The sequence below is a fragment of the Tiliqua scincoides genome, chromosome 1 (genome assembly GCF_035046505.1).
Source record: "Tiliqua scincoides isolate rTilSci1 chromosome 1, rTilSci1.hap2, whole genome shotgun sequence".
In the NCBI taxonomy this organism is placed as follows: Eukaryota; Metazoa; Chordata; class Lepidosauria; order Squamata; family Scincidae; genus Tiliqua; species Tiliqua scincoides.
Genome location: NC_089821.1, coordinates 295,029,730 through 295,052,829, shown reverse-complemented (window position 1 = coordinate 295,052,829; position 23,100 = coordinate 295,029,730). Strand labels below are relative to the sequence as shown.

Genomic DNA, 23,100 nt, shown 5'->3' with positions numbered 1-23,100 from the left:
CTGTACTTTTAATAAGCTAATATGTAAATAGAACAATAATAGTAAATAGAACTTATTCCTGGGTAAGTGTGGGTAGGATTGTAGCCTAGGATTGTTAAAAATCTTCCTGCTTGATGATGTCACTTCTGGTCATGACATCACTTCCGGTGGGTCCTGACAGATTCTCATTCTAAAGTGGGTCCCGGTGCTAAATGTGTGAGAATCACTGCCTTAAGCAGTTGAAGGAATAACTTAGGGTACAACCCAAAATCAGTTAGCCTGTCAACTGCAGGTTGGTTCTTTCCCAATTTGTTCAATAATTCTAAATATTTCTACAACAAACAAAGATTACAGAGTCCAAAAAGCCCCACACATACCATGCATTCTTTGCAGGTGCACAGTTTGCTCCGCCAGGTGTGCGGCCAAAAAGTGGCTGTGTTTTCCTGCAGATGTAGGTGCCGCTTGGCTTGAAGTTCTTGCAGTTTGCAGGTGGATGTTTCATTCTTGACCTTATGCAGTAAAATGAAAGGTCAGTTTTCCCACTTCTATTACTAAAGAGTTTGTGTATTCCAGTTTCCTTATTTCTTACTTGTCCAAAAACACAATCTGCTTTCAACTTTGGGAGCACCATAGGGAAGATGGCGCTGCCAGAAACAGAAGTGTGAATGGACTATGCGCTTGGACTGAGAGTCAGGGGCACCATAAAAGGGCATACAGCAACAAGCACCCCACCAACTCTAATTTGCACATATTCCTCCTCAGATTCCCAAAAAGTTTCCTAGACATAATACCGGTAAAAAAATGTCATCTAGGCCAGGGGTGCCCAAACCCCGGCCCAAGGGCCACTTGCGGCCCTCGAGGCCTCTCAATGCAGCCCTCAGGGAGCCCCCAGTCGCCAATGAGCCTCTGGCCCTCCGGAGATTTGTTGAAGCCCACACTGGCCCAACGCAACTTCTTTCAGCGTGAGGGCGACTGTTTGACCTCTCGTGTGAGCTGTGGGATGAGAGCTCCCTCCACTGCTTGCTCTTTCACATCTATGATGCAGCAGTAGCAGCAAAGGAAAGGCCAGCCTTGCTTTGTGCAAGGCCTTTTATAGGCATTGAGCTATTGCAAGACCCTCATTCATTCATTCATATAAGTTCATCTTTAATATATTCATTTGTGTAAACTTACGTAAATTTATTCAAATTTTAAATGTAAATTAATTCTTTTTTTCCCCGGCCCCTGACACAGTGTCAGAGAGCTGATGTGGCCCTCCTGCCAAAAACTTTGGACAGCCCTGATCTAGGCAAATAGTAACAAGTAGATCTCAGTGCTCCTGTCTTGTCAGTTAGAAAATATAAAAACACTTTGTCACAGGAAATAAATCTGTCCCCCTGCCCCCCTGCCTAATACACGTCTTGGATGTTCCTGTCTCTACAGGATTCTTTGTCATACTATATTCAGTTCCAATACAGTCATACCCCATGAAGGTCCATAATCTGCACTACTAGGGCCATATTAAATATCTTGACAGTGTAGTAGCTGTGAAGTTCCCAATCCATGCAACTGGTCAACTGCATGGGTGGAAAGCACTGCTACGTGGCTTGTATGATTTTCTACCACTAGGAAACACACACACACACACACACACACACACACACACACACACACACAAATGGCCTGAGCCACAAAGGAGGCAGCTACCCTGGGGGTTTGTTATATGTGTGTGTGCGCCTCTATATTATGAGAAGAGAGAGAGAGAGAGAGATGATAATATAATATAGATGATTTTTGAATTAGCCAAAGAATATCACTACTGAACAGCAGCCAAGGAGGAAGGGGCAGACCCAGGCCATTTGGTGCATAAATGGCCGTAATGTGTCTGTCCAAAGTCTATGGTGGTAGATATAAGTGCAAATGAGATTGCTAGAGGCCTGTACTGCTAAATCAGTCCTTACCAACTGACTTTTGACAGGGGGAAATAGCATAGAGTAGCAACATGCTACTCAGACCTCTCTCAAATGGTCTTGGAAAAGAACTGCAATCAATCACTATGCTGCTAACAGTTACTGTTCAAATAAAAGGCATTATTAAACACAAACATATTTAACTCTCTCCCCTTTTCATAGAGTTCAAACACAGGAACACAAGGGTTGGGTCACAATCTGCAAGGGAAGGAAGTCTACCTCAGAACACACAGAGCCAGAGCTGGTGGAGGGCTCATTATTTTGTAGGATTTTCTCTTCTCCAGTCCTTGTCTGATGATCTGCACCATTCTCCTTTTTTATTTCTTCCGTCTCTTCAACATTCAGCAAACCTCCATCTTCAGCAGCAGGAGTAACTTTGGTGACAGTGGGAACTACAAGACAGGCATCCACATCAAATATTAGCAGGGAATTATTAATTTTAGGGCTCCAGTAACATTCTCCAGCAAAAGGCCACGCTATACACTAGGCCTCATTTCAAAAATCTATACCTTACTATCGTGTCTTTGCTTCTACATTTTTGTTCTCCATTTTCAAGTGGAAATAGTTAGGGATAAGAACGTATCCACCTGCCACTTCCTCTCAATAAAAAAAATATTGGACTTTAAGTACAATTTCAATATTAAATTCAATGTAAAATATTAAATTCAATGTAAAACATTTTGGACACTTGTTAATATGCTTCCACATACTGTTTTAAATATTTTAGACAGTCTGGTTGGGCTCATGCTGCTGTGCATAAGCACCCAAAAGGTGATGAAATCTCTCAAAGCAGCATGTCAGGAGAAGAGCAGAAGGGCGTCTCCTAGCAGCACATAACCAGTACATCCATCAAGCGTGGCAGCTGTCTCAAGGGAACACCCTCTCACACCTACTGTCCAACACAAGAGTGGAAATGCATGAGGTTTTATAGCGAAGCTCTCACTACACTGATCAGCTAGCTGCAAGCAAGAAAAGGGCACCCTTCTCAATACTGAGCTGTTCTGGGGAAGAAAGGAACCAGAGACATGGCACCTGACCAATGATGCCACTGCCAGCTCATCCTGCCCTTCTTCTAATCTACCCATCTCATCTTTGTGCACCCAATAAGCTTGAAATCCATTCACAGATCACTATTCTTGAATTAGGTTGTGCATCCAAACATAAGAACCATTCACTTCAGCAAAGACTATTCAAGTAAGCAATGTACTCACATGAACTGCATAACGTGGGAGCAGGAACCTCTTAAGCGCACACAAGAAAAACCCTGCTAGATCAGACTAAAAGCCCACCTAGTCCCGCACTCTGATCCACAGTGGCCCACCAACTGCCTCTGGGAATCTCACAAACAGGAGAGGAAGACACAATTCTCTCCCACCATTGCTCCTGTGAATTTGGCATTCAGACACTGAACCTGGAAGCAGCTCACTGCCACTTATAGACCTGTCCTCCAAGAATTTGTCCAATCCCCTTTTAAAGTCATCCAAGTGAGTGCCATCACCATGGCAACAAATTCCACAGACTAATTATGCATGTGTGGAACAGTACCTCCTTTTATTTATCTCAGATCTCCTGCCAATCAGTTCCATTCAAATACTAGAATCCTGGTTATAATACTGTTAAGGGAGGGAGAAAATATTCTCCCTTCACATCATGCATAAATTTATACACCTCAATTATATTTTCTTTTCATTGACCCCCCTCCCCCGCTAAAAATCCTCAAAGACTACAGCCTTTTCTTGTAAAGAAGGTGCACCAGCCCTTTCACTATTTTGGTTGCCCTTGCATGACTGCCCTTTTTCTTTCAAGAACATCACAAGCAGGAGTCTTGCAAGAATTTGCAACTATACTGTTGCACTGCTGAACGAGCAGTTGGGTGTGAGGTGGGTTTCTCCACTCACAACAGAAGCAAGCAGCTGATTGTCACAGGCTAGGATTACCTTTCATGTATCTTTAGTGGGCTAATGCATCTATCTTTTATTTTTTGTTATATATTATTGCAAACCACCTTGAATACCATTTTTTGATGGAAAGATAAAGCTGACATATTAAAGAAGAGATGTCTTTATTCTTCTCACCTGTTAACTCCGAGGCATATGCCCAAAGGAAGGGGCAGCGATCCATGCAAGCTTGACACACCATTTCATGGAAGTCCCCACTATCTGGAGGGACTGCACCAAGATGCTGAGATAAACAGAACACAAAATGATGGCACATTAGCTAAAATATGGTTACCTATAACTTCCCTCCCTACCTCTTATTTACACACCCCAGCCCATGCACCAGCTGTTCAAAAGATGAGCCAGCAAGCTACCCATGCAACTCAAACATTAATTTTAGTTACCAAGCAGAAGCTGCAATGCCTAGAGTTATCCAAATACTGCCTACTTTGATAAAACAGAGATTTTCCTATCAAGCTATAATTAGAGTTATACCACAGTAAGGCTTGTGGGATCTATGTGACTATATGAATTAAGTACACTTGGGACTGCAAGCCCTGTACAAGTTACAAAAATCCAGTCTGACAAGTTACATTTATCACTACTGTATTTCCAACCTTTTCCACTTAATGAAATGATTTTATTAGATGTGCTCACCCTTCCATGAAACCAATCTTCACAAACTATGCACTGGATCATTTCATCCGGAATCTAAAAGAACACCAACATATTACCAAATATATAATCTGTGTGGGCTCCTTTGAAACAGTGTGGAAGATTAAGGTACTGCAAAGTGCCATGCTTATTTATTGATAGACTCAAGTCAGTATTCTCATATACTGCCAATTTTAAAATATCTGCTGCCAAGTTGTCTCTGAGCCAAATTCAAACACTTGGTTATGGTCTTAACAGTCCAATCCTAACCAACGTTCCAGAGTTGATGCAGATGTGCCAATGGAGCATGCACTATATCCTATAGCGCGGGGGGGGGCAGTCATGGAGGCCTCCTCAAGGTAAGGAAACATTTGCTCCCTTATCTCAGAGTTGCACTGAGATTAGAAAGTTGATTAGGATTAGGCTGGAAGGCTTCTAACATCTTGACTCCCAATTATCTCAGAGAATATCTCCTCCTATCTTAACCTCCTGGCAGTTAAAACTACTAATTAGGATTTGTTAATTATTCCATTCTCATAGTGTAGGTTAGTTTTCTCTGTGACAGTCCCAATTCTGTGGAATTCCCTCCCATAAGAGTTATGCACAAAATCTTTCCTGCTGCGGTCAGAAGGGCAGTTGACCTTACATTCTGAAAATGCCTTCACCTGCTAATTTTTGTTTGTGATCTGCTTTGTTTGTGATCTTTTGATATTGACTGTAACAGTACTGGTTGTTTTTTTCATACAGCTGTATTTTAAGTGTCTGTAACATATACCACTTTGAACACTGTATGAAAAGTAGTTTATAAATACAGTATATAAGATCTTTACTAATGTGGTCTGGAAAATCTAGGGGAGCAGGAAGAAATGCCCTTTCAAACATGCAGGTCCCTCAACATATATATTGTCTTAAGCACAGATAGTAAACATTAAAAGTCCAATGTCTGAATTGCAATACTGAAGACAATTTTATACAGGAAAGTCTTTGAGACTTTGAGACACATGCCTACAAAATTGAGGGTCAGAAAAGTTTTTCCCAAACTTTACGGTGGTTTGATATGAATTTGGGGTGCTGATTCCAAAAATGGCATCCGTTTTGCCCTATGACTTCTAGTTTTGGAAATATAGTATAGCCTCTTTAGTGAATGGTTCAAGCAGCTTCCTCATGAGAAAGCTGCTTGAACCATTCACCAAAGAGGCTATGCAGTGTCCCCAAACCTAGACGTGATAGAGCAAAACGGATGCCATTTTTGGAATCAGCAGCCCAAATATACCCAGGAAATTGGTGTAACATTTAAGGAAGTAAAATGTGTGTTGTCCTGTGTAATGGCTGCTTTTAGGAATTTAATGTTTTTTACTGATATCTTTTACTGCTATCTGCTCGTTTCTTCTATTGTCTGTTTTTATTGCTTGTTCTATGTTGTCTGTTTTCATTTGTTTTATATACTGCTTTAAACTGGACTTTATCACTTTTTGTATATTATGTATAATTGTTGTTAGCTGCGTTGGGTGTTCTTTGGGGAGAAAGCTGGTGTACAAATTGAACAAACAAACAAATAATAAATACTGATATTTTCAAGAAACAGTGCTACAGCCTGTCACTAATTTGTGCTAGTTTACATAGGATTAGCGAATTTGCATTCTGTGAATAAGCTAGTGAAGAGAATGAGAAATAATACATGAAAACATTTTATTTGTTTTAGAAATTTATATCCTGCCTTTCTATCCAATGAAGGACACTCAAGGCAGCTCACAATTAAAAACGTATTAAAAACATAAAACACACACACACACACATATATGTAAGACATTAAAAACAATATGCTCTGTTTCTGTAAACGTCTGCTATTTTTAAAATATCATGCAAAATATCAGCAATATAGTGTATACAGCAACATGATCTTCATTCCTCCAACTCCATTTATAGAATAAGTTTCTAAGTTTTCATTTTACTATGGATAACAAAATGAAGTTACTGAAATGTAATTATTCAGTACCTGAATAAGGAACATCTGCATTTTAATTACAAGACTAAATTAAATCATCGGTTCCTTACCTCATCCTCTGGATCGGGATAAGGTCTTTTACAAACACAATATAATCCATAGAAATTGTCGTTATACTTATTTGCTGGATTCACTTTTGTCTTTTCCTAGAAATAAATTGGAACACATCTTGAATATAAAACTTCAAAAAAAAATTATGTAAACAGCCCCTCAAGTTACTTTTCCTAATTTAACCATACCAGAAAAAAGCTTAACACAGTTATGATGTTCTGCCACACTATAAGCATATCAAGTGCCTTCTTGAATCTTGCTTCAGGTCTAAAAAATTTGATATTTGAAATATCCAATTTCAGAAATGGTTATCAGAAAGAAAATAAGGGATTGATTTTACACTGGGGCAGCTTCACTGCATGGCAACATATATGAACTAGACAAGATCACTGACCAAGCAAACTTGATTATACATCATCTCCTATCCACTCAAGTTAAGAAACATACTGCACTTGTGTTCCTTCAAATATCTTGAATGTAGCAGGTGAACCAAAGGCATGTTAATACTATGCTTACAGACAACACTCAAATTCAGCAAGACAATTCTGTGTGCTGACTCACGTCCATCAAACACAACCATTCAGAGATAAATATATGTGAATGGGTTTCAATATCTATAAAGTATTACAGAACCAACAGGAAATGTCTTTGATGTGCACAGGTACATGCAAACCCACCTAGGACCATTAGTTATTGGTCACATCTAAAATTATTAGAGTAATGCATATAAATACCTCCTCAAGTTTCAACAAATTTGTTTCAATCCTGCTTCTAAAATGCTTGTATACGCACAGAAGAACAGAAATTACAAGAACAAGCTCTCATGCTGCACAGGCAATACTAACTACTGCTTCTCTTTAAAAGCAATATACTTCTGTACTTACTGAAAATAGCTTGCACTGCAAATTTTTGAATTTGCTGTTTCCACAATCACAGCGGAAGTTTCTGAAAGAAAATAAGCCAGTATTTTGAGGGTTTTTTTAAGTCTTGTTAGCTTGTGCAACATCTCAAACAGACCACAAATGTATTCATATTTGGACAGAAATACCTTCACAAGTCCAGGCACCCTTCCTATATCCACAGGGGTTCTGTTTCCCACCCCCCCCCATGGACACAGAAACCCCCCATGGATACAGAAATATAGGGATAAAGGGAAACCCTATATAAATAGCAGCCCCTGTGTCCATTACTTTGGTTCTTCTTTAGCAGCAATTGAAGCACGGGTGTATCTTGTTTAACAAAGGAACATTTTAGCTCAGGAGTTCTCAATCAATAATACATATACCACTGGTGGTACGCCGGGCGGTGTTAGGTGGTATGCGCAGCACCCACTGTCTGGCAATGAGACTGTGATAGGAGCTTCCAACAGTGGCAGGAGGCTCGGCCCAGCGGGCAGGGCTCTAGTATGTGGTTTTCAAGCATGAGAAAAAACCTGTGTGCATGCCCTGAGTCTCTTACTGATCTTGGAAACTCCCGTCACAGTTTTTGAACCTGGAAGTAACTGGTGATGACATCATTGCAAGTTACTTTTGGTGGTAACTCCGACGACTGCATGGCAACAACTGGTGCATCAGGGAAGTAGCATTTCTCAACGCTGTTCTAGCTGAACTGAAGTACATGAGATGCAGGCAAGCAGCTTGCATGTTAGAGGGAAACTAACAGAATATTAACAGGAAGCAGGATAGTTCCTAATGAGTCCTCCATCAGCTCTGGCTCTGTGTTCTGAGGAAAAACCCCTTTCCTTGCAGATTGTGGTCCAAACTCTGTGTTCTTGTATTTGAACTCCATGAAATGGGGAGAGAGTTAGACATGTTTGTGTGCTAAAAAAACCCAAGTTATTGCAATGGGGGGGGGCTGGATCCACAAATACTGAATCTGCAAATTTAAGGAAATATGTAACAGAATTTATACCCAATTTCTGCTCATCCAAATTCTACCCAATCCCCCTAAAATGTTTTTATAACAAAGACAAACATAGCTGACATGATGTATAAGCATAGTTACAGCAAAACCGTCAGGACTGAAGGTCTATGTTTTCAGCTTACAACTCAAAGTACTGCTTTTTTGACTACGTCTTACTACAGGTTCACAAACCATAAATATGGCTGTAGAACATCAACTGAGAAATTTGCCTGGAACAAGACAAATTTCATGCTCTTCTCTACTTCCAAGTACCTTTATCTCATCTTAGTACCTAGAAAATGTTAAGTAGCAATATCAGTCCATTACAAAAAACTGTACCTTTTCGCTTTTACTTAACACGGAGACCAATGAAGAATTCCACAGGACTCAAAAGCTTGCCACTCAAAACTTTGCCATTTTGGTTGGTTCTAAAAATGGTATTATCAGACTGTAGCTTGGGATACCATCAACAAAGGCTTCTCTTTATAAACTCACATATGTGATAAGTAATTTTGTATATTCTGCTACCATCTTATCAGAAACATCTCAGTTACTAGTCTGAATTTCAAGAGCATTCATTAAACATTTTCTTGTATTAAAAATAAATAAATAGCAACCAATTATTCGCTTAACCAATTTAATGGCAAACAAACCAACCCCAAAAAGTAGTACAAGAATAACAACTATTTTAATTAAACTAAATTAATGTTACCTTTTTGTATAAAGTTCAAATAACTTGTGGCTGCCGTGACATTCATAACTGCATGCTAAACAGATCCCTGCTGGTTCTTCTCCTGGTGGTGTACATGTACTGCAGGCATATAAGGCTTGCCTCTTTACAGCACCCTAGAAAAACAGCAGCAAAGTGAAAATTGAGATGCTGAAAATATGTAATGTAGGAAATTCACTGTTGTAGTAAATAATAAAAAGCAGTTATTTGAGTTACAAACACCAGATCTAGTGTCCGCTCACACAGGCAATTCCATCATCACTCCTGCATTCTTAAGTATCAATATCCTAATGCTCAGACACTCATCTGTTATGTCCCATTCAGGTAACACAAGACAATTTGCATTTTTGCAAACAGTTTTTGCAAGGGGACAGCAAACATACCTAAGCAGCAAATCATAAAGCTATGTATTCACTACCACTTTTACTCCTGAATAAACAGCAATGAAAAGCTAAAGATATGTGCAGTAAACCCTTTACTAGCTGAAATCATCATTTACAAGAGCCTAGATACTGAGAGGATATTATGTTGCGACTGATCAGTACAATGTGATATAAATTAGAGAAACACCAGCTGGCTCAGAAGGAAAAGGAAACTGTTTTCAGCTAAATGTAAACCACCTTGATGGTCTCATACAAGATGGAAAGGCAGCAGACAAATGCCCAATTAAATAAAAAATAAATTGGTATTCCAATTAATCCAAAATTCTGATTTCCCACATACCACGTTTCTAGACTAAAAAAGATACAGACAAAATAACAGGACAACAGAGGTGTCTTAGCTTAAAGAACTAGAGAAACTAGAAAGGAAGCAACTGTCATTCCCTGCTATTTCACAGAATACTTCCTTATTCTGGAGACATCACCAGCAAGTGCATTTTGATCTTTCCAATCAGGGTCCCCAAACTATGGTCAGCAGACCACATCCAGCTACCAACACATTTTGGCCAGCTTACCAACACATTTTGGCTAGACCGCTAGCCCAGTGACATTATAGTTGTGTGTACCCTCCCATTCATATCTTCCTGCTGGTTGAAGCAGCTGGACTAGGTTGTTCTAGCCAAGACAGAAGCAAACAGCCCTGTAGCTGTAAATATTGCCAATATTTTTTTTCTATTGAGAAAATTCTTAAGTTATGTAAAAGATGTATTGTTACGATTGATCCACTCCAGTTCACCATAAGAGCAAGACTGAGTGATATGGTCCTGGTTGATGTAAGTTAGGGAACACTTTTTTTCTTTTTCTTTTTTTTACTGTCTTAGGCACACCTTAACCAGTACAGTATAGAGAATCAATATTCTGCATTATGGGCATGGGGTATTTCCACCTCAAGACATTTCTTGAAATGACATTTCTGTGATCTACCACACATATAAACAACTACTTAGAATTAAATTCATTATTTTAAACACACGCACACACGCACACAGAGAGAGAGAGAGAGAATGAATCTTCCTTCTTGTTCTTGTCATTGTAGGTTTCAGGTTAGCTGAAGACAGCATCTTCTGCAGGACTACAAAAGAGACCGATGGGGCATACCGATGTGACAAATAGTGCCAAACATGGAAACTGTACACAAAGGACCAGAGAACATCCTAAAAGACGAGCACTGGTCAGAATATCCTACTGTAGTATTCAGAGAGTTTTGAGTTACTACACTGACAAGAAGGAGAGACTGGCTATAGGACTTACCACCCATTTGGAAAGAATCAGTATATTCCAAGAGCTTCTCAAATGGGATCAATGAATTCCAATGACTGTACAAGATCAAGCCAAGACTCACAAAGAACTGATAGGAACTTTGGAGACCATCTAGTCCAACTCTCTGCTACAGCCTTCTTGAAGGCAGCCTCTCTGCCTGAAAAACTCCCACTAGGAAAAACCAGCAACTGCACGAAGCCAACTGTGTTGTTTCTAAGGGCATTTTCTTTAACTGGGAGCCTCTTCATGCCCACATCACCCTGTTGCAGGTAGGGAGCATGTACGTTTATGCTCATGCAAGTGACCTGCTGCTTTATAGTTCTGCCTTGTTTGTTTGTCAATGTCATTGTAACACCACTGTCACGGGTGGAAAGGCGGGAGATAGAGGTAGATTATCCCTTATTCAGACATCCAAAATCTGGACTATTCTGAAATCATTTTGTTCAAAACTTATTTTTTTAACTTTCTGTAGTGTGAACACTAGAAGGTCTTGTGCTCATTCCCACATATAATGCAGATACAGGCTGTAAGTTTTGTTCTCTGCTCTGTGGTGTGTACCTGTACCGACATGACTGCAAAATGTCACAGACAGGAAGCATTTCTCATTACATTTACATAATTATTCCAAAATCCAGGCAAAATCCAGACACCTTCCTGTCCCAAGCAATAAGTGTTTCTCAATGTTTGACCTCCACTGTATCACTATGCATGGTCCACTTATTCAAAGTACAACTGGAAGTAACTGGCAATGACATCATCACCACTTACTTCTGGGAGGCCAGATGTGACACCACAAACACCAGTAAGTGGCTCAGGGTGGATGGGAGGGCTTTTCTGAGGGTGGAAAAACACACCCTGGAGCTCTGCCCGCTGAGCCTCATACTGCTGTTTGCTGTGTCACATTCCTGGTCCCACTGCCGGGCTACAGGTGTCCAGGGGTCCCACAACTATTTAATTCAGTTAAGAAATTTACATCCTGTCTTTCCCACGCCAAAGCAAATGCCCAAGCCAGCTTACAAAGCACCATAATAAGGTATAAAGCAAAATATCAAACAAAGCGCTAACACATTAATTTTAACATTACACAGTGAAACATAAACCAAAACAGATCAAGACCTAACACATACTGTTGAGCCACTGGAAGAACAAATTAATCCAGGGAAGCAGTCAAGTCACACACACATTATATATAAACACACTCAGGTGTGTGCCACTTAACAATGGTGATACATTCGCTGATCCCCATTATTACACAATTAGGTTGTTCAGTGAACATTCAGTCCAATCTAGCGCTTCTGTTATGTCAACAGACACTCCTTGTCAGCCACTAGCTGGCTGCACAAATTACTGGAGACTGATTGCTTCTTCTTTGCATTAAGAGCCTCTTTTTTGGGTAAACAAACACTCTGCTGCAGGCTATGGGAGACCAAACTGCCTCATTAAGAGACTCTTTGTTTGTGCTTTGATCACTGTTGTATATGTAGTCGGTTGTTAAGTGGAAGGTTGTTAAGTGGCGCACACCTGTGTGCATGTGTATACATATGCTTGTGTGTGCATATGAATACATAATTGTATACACACACATTTCATAAACAAATATTGTATACGTGCACACAGGCATATCTTACGTATTCATGGATAGATAAGATATTGTATCCCACAACCACACAGGACAAACACTAAAGAAGAAGGATATTATATAAATGCATATTTTAGAGATAGATGCGTACACACACATTCTACATACGCATGCGTACATATTGTATTCACACACACACATATACATTTGATAGATAGATAGATTAGATAGATAGAACTAACAGCAGTGTTTCTCAAACTGAGGGTCGGGACCCACTAGGTGGGTCGCAAGCCAAATTCAGGTGGCTCCCCATTCATTTCAAAATTTAATTTTTAATATATTAAACTTGATGCTACCAAGGTTTGTGACTGCATTTGGGGAAATGTTACAGACCTGCACTTTGAACAGGCTACTGATAGATAGTTGGCAACCGTCAGTCTCGAAAAACTATGGTATCGCGCTCTGAAAGGTGGTTCTGGAACAGCGTCTAGTGTGGCTGAAAAGGCCAATTCGGGAGTGACAATCCCTTCCACACTGGGAGCAAGTGCAGTCTGTCCCTAGTCTGTCTCCCTGGCTATGGGCCTTCCTTCTTTGCCTCTTTGTCTCAGTCTGTTGGCCAAGTGTCTCTTCAAACTGGGAAAGGCCATGCTGCACAGCCTGCCTCCAAGCGGGCCGCTCAGAGGCCAGGGTTTCCCACCAGTTGAGGTCCACTCCTAAGGCCTTCAGATCCCTCTTGCAGATGTCCTTGTATCGCAGCTATGGTCAACCTATAGAGCGCTTTCCTTGCACGAGTTCTCCATAGAGGAGATCCTTTGGGATCCGGCCATCATTCATTCTCACGACATGACCGAGCCAACACAGGCATCTCTTTTTTCAGCAGTGCATACATGCTAGGGATTCCAGCTCGTTCCAGGACTGTGTTGTTTGGAACTTTGTCCTGCCAGGTAATGCTGAGGATGCGTCAGAGGCAGCGCATGTGGAAAGCGCTCAGTTTCCTCTCCTGTTGTGAGCGAAGAGTCCATGACTCGCTGCAGTACAGAAGTGTACTCAGGACGCAAGCTCTGTAGACCTGGAACTTGGTATGTTCTGTCAGCTTCTTGTCGGACCAGACTCTCTTTGTGAGTCTGGAAAACTTGGTAGCTGCTTTACCGATGCGCTTGCTTAGCTCGGTATCAAGAGAAAGAGTGTTAGAAATCGTTGAGCCAAGGTACACAAAGTCATGGACAACCTCCAGTTCATGTGCAGAGATTTTAATGTCGGGAGGTGAGTCCACGTCCTGAACCATGACCTGTGTTTTCTTCAGGCTGATAATCAGCTACTATGCAGATGCTTTTAACAATGATGGTCAATGGGACTTCCTCCTGGGTAAGTGTGGGTAGGATTTCCACCTAGAATTGACAAAAATGTTCCTGCTTGGTGATGTCACTTCCAGTCATGACATCACTTCTGGTGGGTCCCGATAGATTCTAAAAAGTGGGTCCTAGTGCTGGAAGTTTGATAACCACTGGTGGACACACACATTTTACACATACACTCAGACACACACAGTTTATATACATGTGGATAGACACTGTATATATACACATACACGCAATCTACAGACTGATAAATGCGCATTGTGCTTCCACCCACACCCAGCAGAGAGCACCTGGAGAGCCACAAGTGGAGCACCTGGGCCGAGGGACACTCAACCTGCAGTGCTGAGACCACGTGAGGCCAGCGCTCGCCCTGCCCTGTGGGGGTAGGTGGGGGCAGCTGCCCGGCCGAGGCCACGCCCCCCAGCCCCCTCCTCCGCCCTCACCTGCGAGTAACTACAGCGCTCGTGGTCGCTGCCGCCCAGCACGGCGCGCGCCTCCTTCTCCAGCTCCTCGTTCTCGGCCAGCACCTCGGCCAGCGACACCACGGGCTCCTCCGCGCCCCGCTCCTCGCCGCCTCCGTCCAGGCCCGCGTCGGACTCAGCCGCCCCCTGCGCCATCCTCCCTCAGGCGTCGCTGCCGCCAGGAGGAAGAAAAGGCGGGAAAACGCCGCACGGCCGCGAGGGGGCGCCTCACACAAGCGCGCGCGCCGGAAGGGGAAGCGCGGTCTAGCCCCGCACTCCTCCAACGGCTACAGAGTAGGAGCGGGATGCGACGTGAAGAACAAAAGGACACAGGGGCACGTGACAGCAACGAGGAGCACGTGCGCTGCCCGAGCCAATCACAAGGCGGAGCGGGCGGGGGCGTGGCTAAGAGCAGACAATGGGCCGTCGGAGACCGCACGTGGCGCAGCGTGATCAAAACATTTCACGGATAGGGAGAGAGGGGTTGGCTGAGGTCTTGGCGCGTGGGCGGAGCCAGGCAGGGCACGCATAGAGATAGGAAAAAGGCTAGAGTAACGCATTTCATTGGCCGTTGTGGAACTTCCAAGTGTCGTTGGAGACACCATCAATGGGAGAAATGTAGGATTTTGGCCTAATAGTAGAAAAAGGCACAACAGTCTTGCAAGGTAGTCCCTTGCGGATGTTGTACATCTGAAGCGTAGCTCAGGCTGGTAGGAAGTTCCAGCCCCAAGTCTCATAAGAAGAGCCCTGCTGGGTCAGGCCAAAGGCCCATCTGGTCCAGCCTTTGTATCTCACAGTGGCGGTGGCGTAGCTGGAGGGGGGCGTAGCACTAGTCTGGCAGGGAGGCTCATCGCGGCAGGCAAGCGCCCCCTCTCTCGGAGCCATTCCCAGCGGGGGGAGCAAAACTGAGCCGTGCTTTCCAGCACTGACATAAGGGCAATGAAGCTCCGAGGTAAGGGAACAAACATTCCCTAACTTTGAGGAGGCCTCCGTGAGTGACACCCAACTGCAGGATGCAGCACACGTCCCATTGGCACCGCTATGCCTGTACTGGAAAGCACTGACATAAGGGGTTAGGATTGCGCCCTGAGGGCCCAGTCCTATCCAGTTTTCCCTTGCCGGTGCAGCCGTGCCAGTGGGGCATGTGCTACATCTTGTGGTGGGGAGGCAGTCACTGGTGCCTCCCCAAGGTGTGGGATCATTTGTTCACCTTGAGGCTGCATTGCAGCTGCACCAGTGCTGGAAAGTTGGATAGGGTTGGGCCCTGAGTCACCCTCTCAGCGCCCCCCCCCCAAATTCCAGTGGTCCACTGATTTCCACGCATAAGAACAGCCCCACTGGATCAGGCCATAGACCCATCTAGTCCAGCTTCCTGTATCTCACAGCGGCCCACCAAATGCCCCAGGGAGCACACCAGATAACAAGAGACCTCATCCTGGTGCCCTCCCCTACATCTGGCATTCTGACTTAACCCATTTCTAAAATCAGGAGGTTGCGCATACACATCATGGCTTGTACCCCATAATGGATTTTTCCTCCAGAAACCCGTCCAATCCCCTTTTAAAGGCATCCAGGCCAGTTGCCATCACCACATCCTGTGGCAAGGAGTTCCACAGACCAACCACACGCTGAGTAAAGAAATATTTTCTTTTGTCTGTTCTAACTCTCCCAACACTCAATTTTAGTGGATGTCCCTTGGTTCTGCTGTTATGTGAGAGTGTAAAGAGCATCTCACTATCCACTTTATCCTTCTCCTGCATAATTTTGTATGTCTCAATCATGTCCCCCCTCAAGCGTCTCTTTTCTAGGCTGAAGAGGCCCAAACGCCGTAGCCTTTCCTCATAAGGAAGGTGCCCCAGCCCTGTAATCATCTTAGTCGCTCTCTTTTGCACCTTTTCCATTTCCACTATGTCTTTTTTGAGATGTGGCGACCAGAACTGGACACAGTACTCCAGGTGTGGCCTTACCATAGATTTGTACAACGGCATTATAATACTAGCCGTTTTGTTCTCAATACCCTTCCTAATGATCCCAAGCATAGAATTGGCCTTCTTCACTGCCGCCGCACATTGGGTCGACACTTTCATCGACCTGTCCAGCACCACCCCAAGATCTCTCTCCTGATCTGTCACAGACAGCTCAGAACCCATCAGCCTATATCTAAAGTTTTGATTTTTTGCCCCAATGTGCATGACTTTACACTTACTGACGTTGAAGCGCATCTGCCATTTTGCTGCCCATTCTGCCAGTCTGGAGAGATCCTTCTGGAGCTCCTCACAATCACTTCTGGTCTTCACCACTCGGAAAAGTTTGGTGTCGTCTGCAAACTTAGCCACTTCACTGCTCAACCCTGTCTCCAGGTCATTTATGAAGAGGTTGAAAAGCACCGGTCCCAGGACAGATCCTTGGGGCACACCGCTTTTCACCTCTCTCCCTTGTGAAAATTGCCCATTGACACCTACTCTCTGCTTCCTGGCCTCCAACCAGTTCTCAATCCACGAGAGGACCTGTCCTCTAATTCCCTGACTGTGGAGTTATTTCAGTAGCCTTTGGTGAGGGACCGTGTCAAACGCCTTCTGAAAGTCCAGATATATAATGTCCACGGGTTCTCCTGCATCCACATGCCTGTTGACCTTTTCAAAGAATTCGATAAGGTTTGTGAGGCAAGACTTACCCTTACAGAAGCCATGCTGACTCTCCCTCAGCAAGGCCTGTTCGTCTATGTGTTTTGAGATCCTATCTTTGATGAGGCATTCCACCATCTTACCCGGTATGGATGTTAGGCTGACCGGCCTATAGTTTCCCGGGTCCCCCCTCTTTCCCTTTTTAAAAATAGGCGTGACATTTGCTATCCTCCAATCTTCTGGCACCATGGCCGTTTTGAGGGACAAGTTGCATACCTTAGTCAAGAGATCTGCAACTTCATTCTTCAATTCCTTAATAACCCTTGGTTGGATGCCATCAGGGCCCGGTGACTTATTGATCTTTAATTTATCAATGAGGTCTGAAACATCTTCTCTTTTAACCTCTATCTGACTTAACTCCTCGGTTAGGAGGGGCCGTTCGGGCAGCGGTATCTGCCCGAGGTCTTCTGCCGTGAAGACAGATGCAAAGAACTCATTTAATTTCTCTGCCATCTCTAAGTCTCCTTTTATCTCCCCTTTCCCTCCCTCACCATCCAGAGGGCCAACCGCTTCTCTGGCGGGTTTCCTGCTTCTAACATATTTGAAGAAGCTTTTATTGTTCCCCTTAATGTTGCTGGCCATGCGTTCCTCATAGTCTCTCTTGGCCTCCCATATCACCTTACATTTTTTTTGCCACAGTTTATGTTCCTTTTTATTCTCCTCATTAGGGCAAGACTTCCATTTACATGCAGGACACCTGCAAGTGTTCCCCCCCCCCCCCCGAAAACAAGAGCTGCCTCAGGCAAAAGCAGGAACTCTTTTCCTGGTTTCCTTCCTTTGTGGAGACTTCCACAAAGTCTCCATTGATTTATAGGCAGCTCTTAGTTCAGCAGCAGAAAAAGAACGCATAGAACAAAAAGTTTACATAAAATCGGAGACACCCTGTGGCGCTCTATGTATTTCCTTGCTCTGTGGTCTGGCCAGAGGGGACCTCTGTGGGCGGGGCTTCCAAGAGCTTCCTGCCGCCTGCTCTTCCGGGTTCAGGTGCTGCTGAGCCGCCGTCTGATTGGCCGCCTGTCCGAGCCGCCGTCTGATTGGCTGCGTGGCGAAGTCGTCTTCTGATTGGCCGCCCGGTTCTTGCGCGAATGTAGTGATGGAGCTGCGAGCAGAGCTGACAGGCCGCGACGGGCAGAAGCGGCCGCTGAGGGTCTGCTGCGAGCCCGAGGGGGAGCTGCGGGGTTTGCTGAGCGGCCTGGCCCAGCTGCGGGAGCAGGTGGCTGCGTTGCTCGGCCCGCTGGTGCAGCAGGAGAGCGGCGCCGGGGACCGGGCCGGGGCTGGAGGTGAGGGCGAGCTGCTCCGCAGGCAGGAGGCCGAGGGGAAGCCGCGGGGCTGGGGCGTAGCCAGGAGCCGCCGCCGCCTCCTCCTCCTCCCCCCCCTCCCTCCCAGCAGGGTTGGTGGGTGGCTCACGGGCGAAGCACGCAGGCCACGGTCTTCCCCCGAGGTTCAGCACCAGGGCCTGATATTCGCAGGTAGACTGCCCCTGTCCATAGGGGCTCCATGTCCGTCGGACGTAAGTTCCATCAGAGTCCATGGGGCTCACTCCCAGGCAAGTGTGGACAGGGTTGTAGCCTCAGAGCCCAAGTCTATGCCTGTCTGCTCAGAAGTAAGTCCCGTTAGAGCCAGTGGGGCGTGCTCCCAGTTAAGTGTAGACAGGATTGCTTCCTCAGAGCTAGTCTATGCCTGTCTACTCAGAAGTAAGTCCCATTATAGCCAATGGAGCTTACTCCCAGGCAGGTGTAGACAGGACAGCAACCTCAGAGCCCAAGCCTATGCCTATCTACTCAAAATAGCCAATGGGGCTTACTCCAAGGCAAAAGTGTGCACAGGGTTGCAGTCTCAGAGCCCAGTGCTATGCCTGCCTGCTCAGAAGTAAGCCCCATTAGAGTCAATGGGGCTTACTCCCAGTTAAGTGTGGCTAGGACTGCAGCCTAAAATAGCAAATTGTGGTGTCTTGGTGTTTTTATTCCAAGGGCATATTTTAATAAATTAGAATTGTAAGTTGTATAATTTATATGTAATTATAGTTATATAAAAATATAATTATTAATTATAACTTCTTTAAAAATATACTAGGTGGGTGATATAGGTCAGGCTTTTCCAAACCCTGGCTTGGGGGGAGGGCAGATCCTGGGTTTGGGGAAAGCCTTCCACTCAGTGGAGCTTATTGTTCTGCCACCACATGGGTTGTATTCCAAGTAGATCTGGGCACCGGACGCTCTGGGCAGTCATGACTGCCCAAACATCCTGTTATGCAACCTTCTGGGGCCCTGGGTAACAGGCACAACTGCCCAGAGTGTCCCAGATCTACTTGGAATTTGAGTTACACAGAGGCAAAATGGTAAGCTGCGGTCCAATCTAGGACTGGCTGGACAGTGGTCATGAATTAGGTGACCACCGATATAGGTGATACAGTGTCTGCAGACACTATACAATGCAGCCACATTATTATTTCTAACTGGAAAAGTAATCTATTTTAATTTATATAAAATATCTTGAACGCCAAAATGTGGTGAACACATTTTCCTAGCCAAAAGCTCACTAAGACCCTAGGCCTGGGTAATTCAAGTTAAATTTCAGCTTCTACAAAAGTCCACTCGCATCTGAATACTGAGAAAATTTGTGGGAAAGTGTGTGTTTTGGTCTTCCAATTGGTATTTTAGTGGAGCCTCTACATTCTGCTTCTGGTGGTTTCAGCATTTTAGGTGTTATTTTTGACAATGCCCTTCAGTTATCGGCAAAATATTAGGAAGAGTTAAACTTGAGGAATGTGGTCTTAAAGCCTGAAGGAAGAATTTTGCTTTCCATGACAATGTTGACAAACCTTAGTTTCTAAGTTTGAGTTTTGTTTACAGGGAGTTTTTATGCAGCAAAGTTCTCAAAAACATGATTCCCCTCTTGCAGTCAGAAGTAGTGCTGTACAGTAGATTCTAACATATATTCCTATCTCATTCAGCTGCATATATAAACCAGGTCTAAGCAGCGGCCATTGCCACTTCCTGCTTAAAAATCCATTTCTACCCAGCCCACAGGTGCAATGTCGGACAGAAACTTTTTCTCACATGTTAGACACCATGCTATGCAAACCGGCTAAAGGTTAATAACTATACTGAAATAGAAACTTAATTGTAAATTGTTGTTATATTTTATAATTGTTAGCAGCTTTGACATTTGTTTATAAAGGTGGGATATAAAGTTTTAAAATAAAGAATGGAAATGGTCAGTAGATTCACCAAGTAGAATAGGAGCTTTGGGGTCACCATTCATGAAAGCGGGATACTTTTATTAACTTAATATAATTATCTATTTATTGAAAGGTGATGAAGATGATCAGGATGAAGATGAGGAAGAAAATCACATTAATGCCCAAGCATGTCCTGTTGGACCACCATTAAAACGAAAAAAGCACATCTCTAATAGGAACTTTTAAACTAATTTGAATTTTATCCCATTAGAGGTTTTTGCCAATAAAAATGTTGCACTGTTTTGATAACTAGAAATATACAGGCCTTTTCATTGTTTTCTATTGCGAGCTACAAAAGAAAAATGTGTTGTTTGTTTTTAAATTATGTGATGTACAGGTGATAATTTGAAATGTGCATACCACCAAATAAAATGTCATGGGTAGGAGAGAAGGATGTGCTGTTTTAAAATATTTTGCTGTTTATATCAACATTCAGAATAAAAACATATATTCTTAAGTACATTTTTTTGCATTGGGTTTTTTCTTTGTATTGAGTATCTCAAGTGCCTTTGACTTGACACTAATGACTGGAAGCAATGGTTTAAAAATAATTAAACATAACATAAATTCAACTGTCCCCACTTCACATATTTTTCTTTGTAATTTTCCCAGCACTACAAGGTGTCTTAAAAAAAAAAAAAAACCAGGAGAGAATAACAAATGTGAAATAGTATGGCTATAGTATGGGGACAAAACTGGAGATTAGAAAAGAATCCCATAGCAAACAGCCTGAAAATCTGAACACACTTATTAGGGAATAAGCTTCATGGAACAGAGTGGCAATTCCTTCTGAGTAAACATGCATAGGATCGCACTGTAAATGAATCATATCCAGGCTTGTTCCCTGATGGAATTCTGAAGAAGTTACAGAATGAAATGGGCCTTAACTGCATGGAGTTTAATCCTTTGACACAACTATGGTCTTCCCAGCAGATTATGTTAAATTGTTGGATTACTACTGGCCATAAAAATCTACAGACATACATAATCTTGACACTTTGTTCTTACTGGAATTCTAGGAGGAAGACAAAATCATGTTTCTCATTGTTTCTCTATTCAATTCAGAATAATTAAGCCTAACTCCACACTTGGAATTTCTAAGTGTGCAAGAAGGAGATCATGGTTTGTTTTCTATCTTCTGTCTACTCATAAGCTTCATATGATTGCTTCCTTTTCCATGGTGCAGTATTCTCAGGAGCAATAATGGTAATTTTGTTATTTCAGGCAACATACCAAATTGCAGTTGACAAAAGCCATGGTTTCTGACTCTGGTTTTGCAGACCTTTACAAACTATCGTTAGCGATTTGACATTATATCTGAGCTAAACTGTAGTGTCCTTACATTAATATAGTTTTCCTAGGGAGGCAGTTCTGTAATGCAAAAGGTAAGGGGGCTACATAACTACTTTGACTTGTGTTCCTTGATTATATAAAAGCTCTGTTTAGTTACAAATACAGGGCATCTCAAGAAAATGTACATATACTTTATCATGTCAAATTTATTATGCTATAATTCACACAGATACAGGGCAGCCCTCAGTATCTGCAGGACTTCCATTTCCAGAACTCCTGTGGATTGAAAAATCTCTGGCTATTCAAATCTGCAGATTTCAGGAGCCTGAAGCCATCCGAACCTGACCGGAGCTGTGTTAACTCCAGCCTTACAAAGGCTCCCAAGAGCCAAAAAGCACAACTTCTGCTTTTTAGCCAAAAACCACAGGTTTTCTGCTCTTAAGAGGCCTTAGAAGACCTTCTGAGTGTTGGGGAGGTTGTGCATGGCCTCCCTGACCTTCAGACCCAACTGGAGCTGTGCTCTGGTTGGGTTCAGATGGCTACAGGTGCCCACCCCACCAGTTCAGAACTCAAGGATATTAAAATCTGCGTACTGAACATGCAAATACTGAGGACCACTTGTAGTACAATACTATAATTCACACATGCACTGCACATTATGTACGCAGAAGCTCTTGCTTGACCCAGTTAGACCATAAGAACAGCACAGCTGGATCAGGCCATAGGCCCATCTAGTCCAGCTTCCTGTATCTCAGTGGCCGACCAAATGCCCCAGGGAGCACACAAGACAAGAGACCTGCATCCTGGTACCCTCCCTTGTATCCAACATTCTGATGTAGCCCATTTCTAAAATTAGGAGGTTTTTGAACCAGGTGCTCAAAATGTCTCCCATTGGCAACTATACACCATTGACTAAGGGAGCTTCAGCCATCCACCAACACTTACCCTGGGATGGTTCCACACATCTCTTCAGTTCCTTGCCTTAGATGTTTGAGTATTAAAGGCTTACTACTATGAAGTATGTATAAATGTGTACTTAAAATGTGTACTTTTTTTTTTGAGACAGCCTGTAGATGTGTTTTAATTGCTATAACAATCAATAGGGTTGGCTGACTAATTTGGTTCTGGCCTGTAGTCAAGAACATAATGACTGATGATGTAACTCAAGAAATCTGAGCAATCTTTAACACTGAAACTCTTGTGAGAAGCAAGTGTAACTGCACAGCAAGTACAGCTGTACAGCAAGTATAGCTGTAGTGCAGATTGGCTACTATGTAATCCACAACACAAGTAAAAGAACCAAGCACCAGTGGTCCCATCAGTTCAGTATACATCTGCTTGGCTTGTTCAGATATGATGCAAAAATAGTACCTTCCCCAAGTATCTGAGGGCTGCTAAAACAAGTATTCCGATCTGTGAGATATTCATAATAAGAATTCATCTGGCACAGCACATATTTCCAACAGGTAAGTTGCTGGCATGTCAGCACTTGTATGGGTAGAGCATTAGCACAGGTAAGAGCTTTTCACTAGTGCTGCATATGGGAGACTTCTCATCTCAATTGGACTTGAAATGAA

The 23,100-nt window shown here is 43.3% G+C and overlaps 2 protein-coding genes across 2 annotated transcripts in view; one reads left to right on the top strand and one right to left on the bottom strand.

The window, feature by feature from the left end:
- UBR7 (ubiquitin protein ligase E3 component n-recognin 7) overlaps positions 1–14,580 on the bottom strand; it is a 29,754-nt gene extending 15,174 nt beyond the window's left edge. The window contains exons 1-8 of the mRNA XM_066612199.1: positions 14,288–14,580; positions 9,190–9,323; positions 7,460–7,520; positions 6,575–6,670; positions 4,523–4,576; positions 4,004–4,109; positions 2,148–2,320; positions 357–488 (exon numbers count right to left, since the gene is read on the bottom strand). Of these exons, the coding sequence (XP_066468296.1) occupies positions 357–488; positions 2,148–2,320; positions 4,004–4,109; positions 4,523–4,576; positions 6,575–6,670; positions 7,460–7,520; positions 9,190–9,323; positions 14,288–14,461 (930 nt within the window). The 5' untranslated portion in view covers positions 14,462–14,580. The remainder of the gene's footprint in view (positions 1–356; positions 489–2,147; positions 2,321–4,003; positions 4,110–4,522; positions 4,577–6,574; positions 6,671–7,459; positions 7,521–9,189; positions 9,324–14,287) is intronic.
- A 3,481-nt stretch (positions 14,581–18,061) lies between these two features.
- GON7 (GON7 subunit of KEOPS complex) lies at positions 18,062–20,692 on the top strand. Its single transcript, XM_066612198.1, has 2 exons — positions 18,062–18,269; positions 20,304–20,692. The coding sequence occupies exons 1-2, from the start codon at positions 18,083–18,085 to the stop codon at positions 20,414–20,416; spliced, it is 300 nt and encodes a 99-aa protein (XP_066468295.1). The 5' UTR covers positions 18,062–18,082; the 3' UTR covers positions 20,417–20,692.
- Positions 20,693–23,100: the final 2,408 nt, after the last annotated feature.